Source organism: Nansenia antarctica, assembly GCF_963989245.1.
Source record: "Nansenia antarctica genome assembly, chromosome: 2".
NCBI lineage: Eukaryota > Metazoa > Chordata > Actinopteri > Argentiniformes > Microstomatidae > Nansenia > Nansenia antarctica.
The window spans coordinates 17,673,744-17,685,875 of NC_137675.1; the positions used below are offsets into that span (position 1 = coordinate 17,673,744).

The following is a 12,132-nucleotide window of genomic DNA, read 5'->3' on the forward strand; positions in this document are numbered from 1 at the left end:
TCAAACACTAAAATCAGTGTTTGAGATCTTTAGGGTAGTACCTCTGCTATTTGCTCCCATAATTTGTTTTGGTGATTCCCACAAGGGGTCAGGAGTTAAATGATACAACTTGTTGGGGTTTAGAGGGCATACCTGTGTATGATCCCTGCTAGGCAGCCAAGCACCAGGTTGACCACAGCACCATCAGAGAACACAATACATTCTTCTTTACTGTATGCATGTATGGTAACATATGTGTTGTTGTTGTGTACAGTTGTGAGGTGCATATATATATATATATATATATATATATATATATATATATATATATATATAAACTCACCCCTTCACCCCATACTAACACTGCCCCACATGCAAACAACATGGACTGGAGATGGAATTGCATAAATACCAAAATACACTAGTGCATAGTCACTGAAACAAACAAACAAATAACAATAACAAAATAAAATAAAAAAAGAGATTGGGATGTCTTTGGGACAAACCTTTTCTCTTCAAACACGACGATTAAAAAGTCAGTCTCTACATTCAGTAACCCTGACACTTAAGGCCGATTTAAAGTTCTGCATAAAATCGACGCCGTAGCCTTGCGTAGTCCCGCGTGGCCTTACGTTGCCTACGGAGAGGGTTGAAAAGGGGAGAAATCTCCAAAATTTTAAGAACGCGTCAGTTTCTACGCAACAGTAAGCTCTGTGATTGGTCCGCTTGGTAGCACAAGATTCCGACTCTCTCGTCGGCCAAAATGCGGAAGCCATGACAGAAATGTCATTTACTTTTTCTGTAATTACTTATTAATAAAGATTTGAAAAATTATGATAACCATCGTATTATCTTAGTTTAATGTCATTTCAATGCATCATAGAACTTTTATTTACAAAAAGCATAACAACAAAAAGATCGCTATTATGCCGCTTTGAGCTTCGTTGAGTTCCTAACCGGAAGAGGCACAGCACAGGGGCATAGAAAACACACTGCCACCTAGCGATGTGACGGTGTAATTGCAGCGCGGCCTACGCAGAAGTGTAAAGTGCGAGACCCCTTACGTAGGCTACGTAAGCTACGCACGTAAATTCGACGCAGAACTTTAAATCGGCCTTTAGAGAGAAAACAAACCATAGGCCCCGCCCCCTCCCCCCAACGTTTAAAACCAGAAACGATCCACTCGCTTGCCATGTAAACCCAAATATTGCCAGTGGAAGAAGCTTATTCATGCGGTTTCATTCAGATATTTAAAATCATATTCAGATATTTGTGACGGATAAGAACCACAGGGTAGTAGCCACTAGCCTGGGTACCAGTGTGTCTCTAATCCAGCCACCATCGTGTTTAGCATTAGCATAGCATTTAGCTACAGCAGAAACGGACTAACATCCCAGCAAAACTGTATGACGCCTGGATGTAGCCGTGACCATTAGGGTGATGTTCAAAAAGGGTAAAATAAGAGAAGTGCACCCCTTTGTCCCTGTGTTCAGAAGTCACATTCCATGCTGTAGTAGAGGGGGGGGGGGTCTTGTACATTGAAATCTAACTGCTTACAGAGTTAATTCTCTCCAGTGCATTTATACTGTATTTGACTACAGTAACAGACACGTGGGAGGACACATGGGTTTCACTGCGATTGTTTGAAGCACATATAAAAACTGGGTGGGGACGGAGAGATGCCATGGGGCTTTCGTTGTTGAGACTTCCCACTATCGCCGTTGTCCCCAGCAACGGGTGTCCCAAGGCTCTCCACTGCAAGGCAGCCATTTTGAGTCATCTTCATCTGTAGTTCTTACAGTACATGATTGAAAGAGCTTAACTACTGGGTGGATCTACGTATAATGCCAAAGACAATACATTAACAAACATAGTTGTTTTTTAGTTTTCTTTTTTTTTTAGAAAAGTAGTTAGTCTCCTGGAGGGAATCATTAACATCAGTCTTTTACAGTTGGTGGGTATTGGTTATATGTGTGTGTTTGTGTGTGTATCATTCCACTGGTTGAGAGTCAGATTGGGTTCTAGAGGAACCAGAGTCTTTCAATATTTCTTTCTGCCTGCTAAAATGCTTGTTTGTTGTTGTTGTGTGTGTGTGTGTGTGTTCATGTGATCCGTGTGTGATCAGTTCATCGAGCAGTCCTCCTCTCCCTCGCTATCGGTGGCCGTGTCCGAGCACGCCGTATCCATGGCGACGTGGGCGGGGCTGACGATGACGGCTCGTCTCTGCTCCTCCTCCACACTGCCTCTCCTCTCCTGAGTGCGCTCAATGTGCTGGATGGCCTGGTGAGCATGGGAGACCGGTGTTAGCATCTCAACAGGCTTGAGAAAACAAATATACACACACACACAAATACAAACACTCACACACTCAAACATACACACACACACCTGTACAATGGTATCCAGGTTCTGTCGGGACGTTGACACCGAGTTGGTGATGGAAGCTGGGCTCATGGTTACCACGGTGACATGATGCGGGTGAGGGGTTAGCGTGGGGGCGGGGACGATAACTGTTGGGTGGTGGGTGGGGGCTGGCGGCGTGGCGGGGGCTTGAGCCTAGGGAACAAAGAGGTGTTAACAGTCTGTTAGAGTGTGTGTGTGGAAGTCTACCTGTTATCTATGAGCTGTGTGTGTGTGTTAGGGATGGACGGTTTTTCGGTTATACCGAAAACCGGGGTTTATAAAAATAGAAACCGTCTGAAACCGTTTTTTTTTTTTTTTTTTTAGAAGAATAAAATAGAATAAGAATAAAACTGGAACATGTCACATGTTTGTCGTGTGTGAAAATAACAATGATACAGTCTGAATCTGCTGCGCAATGAGTGAGAGGTTTGGTCAGTTGTGAAGAATAACTGAGGATTAATATCTAATTGGGATTATATTTAAGGGTAACGAATCACTCTATGGGAAAGATAGTTGCCTTCAGTTATTGGTAGATAGGAAAGGTTTTTTACAATTACTCGCTTACATTTAATAAGATCATTTTCGCTGCTCTCTGTAAAGCGCATTGGGTCACTTTTGTGAGAAATGCGCTATAGAAATAAAATGTGATTTGATTTGATATCAATCAATCAATCAAACTTTATTTATGTTCTATAGCACAAATCATGCATTGAATGTAACTCCAAGTGCAGTATTTACTAAACCACAATATAATAAAACAAGAGCTATACGGATCAAGAGTGTTTGTGCACAGCGCCACTGTGTGTGAAGGCGCTACTGAAAGTGATGACAGAACGCATGTCTCAGAAGATACGCGGTCACTTAGTGACGCAAAGGTAGTTCTGTATTTATCTCTATCTGTATTAGTACATTTATTTTGAAAGCTCTATTTTGACAGCTCTACCATGGGCACTTTTATTTTGATGGGGCATTCTTTGTTGATTGACTTACGACAGTTCAGGACGAGTCAGTCTCGCGGCATGTGGTTTTTATGAAAAGCTTTAAGTATGTTCACTGCATAATTCTAAGTCTAATATTTCAGTGATTATTGAGCAGTATTCAAATATTTAAATACATTGAGCAGCAGCTGAAACTTTGTCTAAGAACCAAGATATTGAGAAAGCAGTTCATTCAATGAAGACGCTGTTCCAAGAGATGATCTTCCGTGCAGGCGTGCACCCTGGATCAGCGGAGCTGGTGTGTTAAGTGTTCATGTGTTTTCTTGTATGGTGTAGCTTACAAAAGTCTGCCTTTCCACTTATATTTGTGAAACTAAGTAGCCTAAATGTGTTGCGACTGTGCTTACGGTGTTTTAATGGTGTTCGACATGAGTGTATTGTAGCAGTAGGGCTCAATTATTTGAAATTTTTTTTTTTACATTTATTTTTCGGTTAACCGGAAAACCCCGGTTTTAGTCTTTGACGGTTTTTCGGTTTCAATAATTGGAAACCGTCCATCCCTAGTGTGTGTGTCTCTCTCTCTCTACCTCCCTCCCTCTGTCTGCTGGTGAGGTTGCTGTAGTCTGAGCAGTGTAATAAATATGTGTGTGTTTCTCACCTGTGGTCTGTGTTTGTATGTGTGTCACCTGTGGTCTGTGTGAGTATGTGTGTCACCTGTGGTCTGTGTGTCACCTGTGGTCTGTGTGTGTGTGTGTATGTGTCACCTGTGTGTGTATGGTTGCTGTAGTCTGAGCTAGGGTTGGGTACCGAAAATCGGTACCGGTAGGTACCGGTTACTTTACATTCGGTATGTACCCGTACCGAATCGCAAAGGAGATTTCGGTACCTCATTTCGGTACTTTTCTATCTCGCCGTAGTCAACTGGTGACTCGTGACGTCACATCGCCTGTTAAATTTCCACTCAGTGAATGCAGCGAGTACGGTAGGATAACGAGAAGGTTGCTAATAGCAACTTCCGCTAGCGGGTTGGCGTAACGCGACGCTCGACTTATGGGTGCGTTCCGTAAACTCGTTCTGGAATTCTGATCACCACTCGTGGAATGCCTTCTGTCCAATCAAATGACTTGCTCCCCTTATGACGTCGGGCCCAGTGTGCGCTGCGACGCTCTCAGAGCGAGTTTACGAACGCAAGCCTTTGATTGGACAGTGCACTCCAGGATTCGACGCGTCTGTTGATGACGTTGTGCGGATGTGTGGCTGCGTCTCTGCGAGGTGGACAACATGATCGGGGATCTCTTGATATTCGGGTACTGTCCTTATCCTACTACTGTGTCTGAAAAATCATGGACCAGAGAGGGGGAGGGGAGTTGTAGTAGCTGAGCGGCAACATAGTTTGGATTTTGACGAGGTGGAGGGCTCCAGTTTATCAGAGTTATATTTCCTCTTGGTCTTCTTGGTTCTGGGGGCTATGCAGGCCTCTTCACTAGATCCCTTTTCTAAGAATATTCTGATGTCCTTGAGGGGCTGCCGAACAAGTGTGTACTGTACTCGTATTCGACATCAGTACCAACGATAGGCACCCCCAGCTTAATGGAATCCCCAAGGCTCAGGAGTTTTATTTTCATTTATTTTAATTTGAGTGTATATTTAACTAATATATATTGTGCCTCAGCAATAAAAAAGTGAAAAGCTGTTTAATGTTGTCGACCGTGTTATTATTATATATATATATGTCATTTAAAAAAATCAAAAGTACCGAATTAAGTACCGTTTTGGTACCGGTACTGTTTTTAAAGTATCGGTTAGGTACCGGTACCGGATAAAACCCAAACGGTACCCAACCCTAGTCAGGGCTCTACGCTAACCTTTTTCACTAGGAGCACATGTGCTCCTAAATGAAAAATGTTAGGGGCACACAAAGAAATTTAGGAGCACAGTGAAAAATGTAATTATAACACATTTTTATTAGTGATTTTGCAATTTTTGCACCAAAATCACACATTGGCCCATGCCTACAGCCCTACTAGACGCAGAGTTGATGGCATTGTATTATGGTAACTAGCTGTGTCAAGTTCTCCTGGTTAGCAGCATGTTCATTCATTCATCCATGTCATGCCTGTCAGCTAGCAGCTAGCAGCCCAGCCAGGCTTTAGGGCTAGGTCTGTCAGCTAGCAGCCCAGCCAGGCCATGCAGAGGTCTGTCTCCATGCTGCCCACCTCCCTGCTGCTGGGTCAGGCTACATCAGTCACACACGGTGGCCAGACAACTCCACATCTAGGGGTATTAAACTACCCCACATCCAGATGACCAGTCCCCAGCCCCATGCTGCCCGGGGTGGTGACATGTGGAGGTGGCCAGCCCAGCACGGTGCCTCTGCGGCGGCTAGCTGTTAGCACACCACCATCCCCGGGGGTCCCACCTCTCTGCCACACTCAAGTACAACATGTTGCATTTTCATGCCATTAGGCAACTTGCTTCCAAGGGTTTCCTAGGATTAGAGATGCATTTGGACTTCTGGAGTACCTCCACTACTTTCAATGGGTTCTGAAGGTCTGAGAGCTTTCTACTTTCTACCCTGGGTAGTTAACCCTGGTTGTAACCTTGGGTTCAAATCTGGAGTGTGTGGGACCAAATCTGTAGATGTGGTGAGCTAATGAAGCTAATGAAGCTTGAGATGAGAAAAGGGCGCTTGTCTCTTTAAGGCCCAGGAGGGAGTTAGCGATTAGCGATGTTAGCTTAGCGCCAGTTTAACAGAAGTAACTTCACTTTTAACATGACTTCCCGTGGTCGTAGCGGGCTGGCTGACGGCTTAAAATGTGGCCACACGGTTCGCGCAGATTTATTTTTAGAATTATTATTTTTATTTTTTTAAATAAAAAAAATAAAACGGTACTCGCACGTGTGCTCGTGAATTTATTTCTCTAGTCGCACAGATGTATTTTTAGTCGCAAATGCGAGTGAAATGGTCGCACTGTAGAGCCCTGACCCTAGTCTGAGCAGTGTAATAAATATGTGTGTGTTTCTCACCTGTGGTCTGTGTTTGTGTGTCACCTGTGGTCTGTGTGAGTATGTGTGTCACCTGTGGTCTGTGTGTCACCTGTGGTCTGTGTGAGTATGTGTGTCACCTGTGGTCTGTGTGAGTATGTGTGTCACCTGTGGTCTGTGTGTGTGTGTGTGTGTATGTGTCACCTGTGTGTGTATGGGTGTCTCACCTGTGGGCTGTGTGTGTGTCTGTCCCTCTCGGTCTGGTCGTGTAGCTGCTGTAACCTGAGCAGTGTCTGGGTCTGGAGGTGAGCCTGCTCCTCCTGGACCTGCTGGGTGATCACCTTCAGCCTCTCTGGTTGCAGGTGTGTATCCAGAGCACGCACCTGAACACACACACACACAATTAAGTCTATGGGTACAAGCAACATGAGTAACAATGACCATCAAGTAATAACAATGAAGCGAAGGAAATGATTGCAGCAATCTATTGCAAGAGCATTCAGGCAAAAACAAACAATCAAACCATCATCCTCTCCTCCTCCTCCTCCTCCCCCTCTCTCTCTCACCTGTTCCTCCAGTATCATGCGCGCCGCGCGCTCCTTCTCCAGCTGCTGCCTCAGCTCCAGCATCTCTCTCCTCAGCTCCTCGCCCTTCTCCTCCTCCAGGATGTCAGGGGAGCCAATCCCTTCATCTTTGTCCTCGGCGCGCCTCCTCTTGGGCGACGAGCCGCTGAACTCCTGTCAAGAGGGCGGATGTGATTTTTAAGGCCAACACATTGTAAAACATTTCCTTCATATGTATGTATTAGCCATTTATAAAGTGGGGTAGACACTATTAGTAGTCCAGCATGTAAAAGAATTGGTAGTGTCTCATCAATGAAAGCTATTTTACCCGTATCTTATCCATACATACAATCCCCTTCCCCATGACAGTAAAAAAAAGTTTTCAAATGCAGTCAACCGTATTATTGAGGAATCTAAATTGTGTATTATGTGGTTTGCCTCCCCGGTCATGTCCCAAGGGCTCTGAGAAGACATAGGAACATGCAGGATGCCCGTTTTCATCAGAGAGAAGGCTGGGAAGTTTCCTATTCAATGTTGTGGAACAGGACTGGACGCTTGGCACTGAAAGGGGCTACGCTCCCGTCAGACAGAGCCAAGCGAGAGCAACCTCACCGGATGTCCACATTGAGAACATGTAACCATTTAATGTGTTATCCTTTGATTCAGTTCAAACTGAATTGTATATCATCTATCAAACATGCTTGTTGTTTCTGGGCTATATATATCAGTGGGGAGAACAAGTATTTGATACACTGCTGATTTTGCAGGTTTTCCCACTTAGAAAGAATGTAGAGGTCTGTAATTGTTATCATAGGTACACTTCAACTGTGAGAGACGGAATCTAAAACAAAAATCCAGAAAATCACATTGTATGACTTTTAAATAATTAATTTGCTAATTTATTGTATGAAATAAGTATTTGATCACCTACCAACCAGTAAGTGCCAGTAATAAGCTCTCACAGACCTGTTAGTTTTTCTTTAAGAAGCCCTCCTATTCTCCACTCATTACCTGTATTAACTGTACCTGTTTGAACTCGTTACCTTTATAAAAGACACCTCTCCACACACTCAATCAATCAGACCCCAACCTCTCCACAATGGGCAAGACCAAAGAGCTTTCTAAGGACATCAGGGACAAAATTGTAGACCTGCACAAGGCTGGGATGGGCTACAGGACAATAGGGAAGCAGCTTGGTGAGAAGGCAACAACTGTTGGCGCAATTATTAGAAAATGGAAGAAATTTAAGATGACGGTCAATCTCCCTCGGTCTGGGGCTCCATGCAAGATCTCACCTCGTGGGGCATCAATGATCATAAGAAAGGTGAGGGATCAGCCCAGAACTACACGGCAGGACCTGGTCAATGACCTGAAGAGAGCTGGGACCACAGTCTCAAAGAAAACTATCAGTAACACACTACGCCGTCAGGGATTAAAATCCTGTAGCGCACGCAAGGTCCCCCTGCTCAAGCCAGCGCATGTCCAGGCCCGTCTGAGGTTTGCCAATGATCATCTGGATGATCCAAAGGAGGAATGGGAGAAGGTCATGTGGTCTGATGAGACCAAAATAGAGCTTTTTCGCATAAACTCCACTCGCCGTGTTTGGAGGAAGAAGAAGGATGAGTACAACCCCAAGAACACCATCCCAACCGTGAAGCATGGAGGTGGAAACATCATTCTTTGGGGATGCTTTTCTGCAAAGGGGACAGGACGAATGCACCGTATTGAGGGGAGAATGGATGGGGCCAAGTATCGCGAGATCTTGGCCAATAACCTCCTTCCCTCAGTAAGAGCATTGAAGATGGGTCGTGGCTGGGTCTTCCAGCATGACAACGACCCGAAACACACAGCCAGGGCAACTAAGGAGTGGCTCCGTAAGAAGCATCTCAAGGTCCTGGAGTGGCCTAGCCAGTCTCCAGACCTGAACCCAATAGAAAATCTTTGGAGGGAGCTGAAAGTCCGTGTTGCCCAGCGACAGCCCCGAAACCTGAAGGATCTGGAGAAGATCTGTATGGAGGAGTGGGCCCAAATCCCTGCTGCAGTGTGTGCAAACCTGGTCAAGAACTACAGGAAACGTCTGATCTCTGTAATTGCAAACAAAGGTTTCTTTACCAAATATTAAGTTCTGTTTTTCTGATGTATCAAATACTTATTTCATGCAATAAAATGTAAATTAATTACTTTAAAATCATACAATTTGATTTTCTGGATTTTTTTTTTAGATTCTGTCTCTCACAGTTGAAGTGTACCTATGATAAAAGTTACAGACCTCTACATTCTTTCTAAGTGGGAAAACGTGCAAAATCAGCAGTGTATCAAATACTTGTTCTCCCCACTGTATAGCCAGGTAAGCTGGTTTCGCCAAGTAAGCTGTTTTTTGCCAGGTACAATATATAAATGAATAAAAAATAAAATATAAAAGTATAAATGCAGAGAGAGATAGACACTGTGCTAAGATAATAAGCGTTACCTGTATGAAGCGTTTGAGCTGGTTGTTCTGCTGCAGCAGCTGGGTCTTCTCCTGCTCCAGGGCGAAGATGTAGTCGGAGGTCTGCTGCAGGATGGCCGCCTTGCTGAGCTTCTCCCCGTCCGTGTGGGGCAGCAGGGTCTTCAGGGACTGGAAGCCCGCGTTGATGCTCTGCATGCGCCGGCGCTCGTTGCTGTTGGCGATCTCCCTCCGGATGCGGCGCTCCTGGTCCTGGGCCGTCTCCGGGCTGAGGGGGATGTTGGCCAGGCTGGGGGGGGGGGGGAGGTGAAGGGACAGACGTCAGTTATGCAGAATTCATGTGATCACAGAGATGTGAGAAATGTCTGAGGTAACAATGCATGTTATCCACATACAGAGCTTCTATTGGTTGATACTATTAGAATGGGGAACTCTGGTATCAACAAGTGCACATGAATGGCACATTTTTGGGGAAAAAGAGAGGGAGGCCTTTTCCCGTAACCATTAATCCTCCTGTTTCAAAGAAAACATTTTAATCTGTTGCATTTTGTGGTCTTAAATGGGGGGTTGGAAGCCACAGAACAACAATGTTACTACCACTAGATTTCCCACTAGATCAACAGGCAGGCTGTTGTATCGCAAATACGTAGCCTATGTACTAGGGTGTTTGTGCGATGTAGCTACCGTGCAGGTAAACACTGATTACACAGTACTTAGGCTTATTGCATTATTTTTATATATATATAGATTTGCAAACAAACTCAAATTGTAGGCTAACAACCTTCAAGATTCAAGACTTTATTTCAAAACCAATCGATGATGGTTAGGAATTTCCTTTGGTGTAGCACACATGTAAAAACCTGGGCAGTTCCATTCCTGCCTTCTAGTGCCCACCAGACTAAATTAATATCTATTTTTACTACAGCTTGTCTACTTGGAGGTCACCCAGTTTCCATGAACTCCGTGCCCTTTGGCCTACTAATAAGGGGCAAACTAGAGGTCACATGTCCTCAAGCAGACTAGTATGTAAACCATAACCCCCCCACCCCCAGACAGCATCAGCACTGCTTAAAAAGGAAGTTGAAAAACCAGATCTGCAACTTCGTTTATAAAGGAAGTTAATAGACCAGGCATTCTGCCACTTAAATCACAACCAGACCGCTCCTTCAACAGGGTCAAGATCATTGGTAGTATAAATAATATGAAATACGTATTATCTACTATCCATGTCCATAGACATTACTATGGAGAATCAGGCCGCAGACATGGAATTCATAGCTACAATAAAATCGTGTCGGTATATGCTCCATTCATAAATCCAACCACTGATGTTTACCTGTGGTTTCACTACACACTCACGCTAGTCGCACACACACACACACACACACACACACACACACACACACACACACACACACACACACGCAGTTAAGTGCCGTGTCTGAACTAAAGGACCATAACATTTACTACACTAAACGAAGATTGTAGATAACCATTATTATTATTAACCCACCCGTGTGTACCACGTTGACTAAATGGACAAGCAAACACATCGCGTGCAGCACTAACTGGTCTGGTTAGCTAGGAGCCATCTGGTGAAACACGACACCGGAGCAGACCTCCCCCTCCGCTGCACGGAGAACAATGCTGTCTCCCTCTTAGCTTAGCGATCTGGCTGTTTCAACAAACATTACAACTTCATAAAACACAAACTAGCAATATCACTTGGATTCGAACGGGGACATACTGACGTTGCCGTAACACGTCAACACACATATGGGGACAGAAAGGCGCGGGTTAATGTTTATTACGGCGTCATAACAACAGCGGATGTGTAGCATGAAGCTAAGCTAACTTTAGCACACGACACGACCCACACAAGCATGGCCGTGCCTGCCCACACGAGCTAGCGGACTAGCCAGGTGAAGACGACTGCCAAACCACACCTCGGGTTGTTCGAAACCCAGAGGCCATGAGCAAATAAGGAGGGCTGGCAAATGGCACCAAATACCCATATTCACCATCATCCCGTTAGATGAAATGTACGCGAGAAAATGTCGTGGAGAACATCTGGCTGGCTAGCTTTTCTAGTCCGGACGAGACCAGCAAGCGGGGCAGCGTGATAGTAACCACGTGGTTCGTGTTAGCTAGCTCGATACCAAAATGTGTCTCTTCCATGTAGCCATTTATTTCGCTACTTTATGATATCAACGGTCGCCGAATAGCATGTGGCCACGGCGGATATATACAACGTAACACTGGGGGTCGATTGAAAATAATACACGATTGTTTCCGTCCCGCCCTGGGGGTATATCGCATGCAGAGCTAACATGAAGTCATAAACAGCATGCTGCCAATATTATTGCACATTAATGTGTAGGCTAGCTAGGCTGATAACAACACGACACATCCATGTGACGAGGTAAACCGTTACACACCTACAAAGACCCCCAATAACATCCTTCTCCGTTTTCTTGAACTGTTGTAAGGATTGAATCTTCTCGGCTGGCATCATGAAATACTCCATGCTTTCAAGCTCGCCCCCACAAGTCCGTCTTTAAAAAAAAAAAAAGATAATGTTTTCACTTTCGTTGCTAACCAAACAATGTAGCTTGTCCAATTCTTGTTACTATAACTATGCTCGATTGCACATAGCTCTAATAAATCTCCTGCGGTAGCAGCTTGTTGTTCGAGGTTGTGATAGCGCTCTTCCAGCTCAGCTGATGGGGTTCCCTGCGTGTGCGTGTGTGTGGCGCCGCCGCCTACTACGTGTGTGTGTGTGTGTGTCTGCAGCTGATCTCTGTGTCTCCAGGCGGGA

General features: G+C 44.8%; 1 protein-coding gene across 1 annotated transcript; it reads right to left on the reverse strand.

Moving 5' to 3' along the window:
* Positions 1–2,037: 2,037 nt before the first annotated feature.
* LOC308149558 (transcription factor AP-4-like) lies at positions 2,038–11,841 on the reverse strand (the record flags this gene model as incomplete). Its single annotated transcript, XM_080522417.1, has 6 exons — positions 2,038–2,259; positions 2,368–2,535; positions 6,533–6,688; positions 6,872–7,042; positions 9,339–9,603; positions 11,753–11,841. 6 exons carry the CDS (start codon positions 11,839–11,841, stop codon positions 2,101–2,103), a joined length of 1,008 nt encoding a protein of 335 aa, XP_080378543.1. The 3' UTR covers positions 2,038–2,100.
* Between the last annotated feature and the right edge of the window lie 291 nt (positions 11,842–12,132).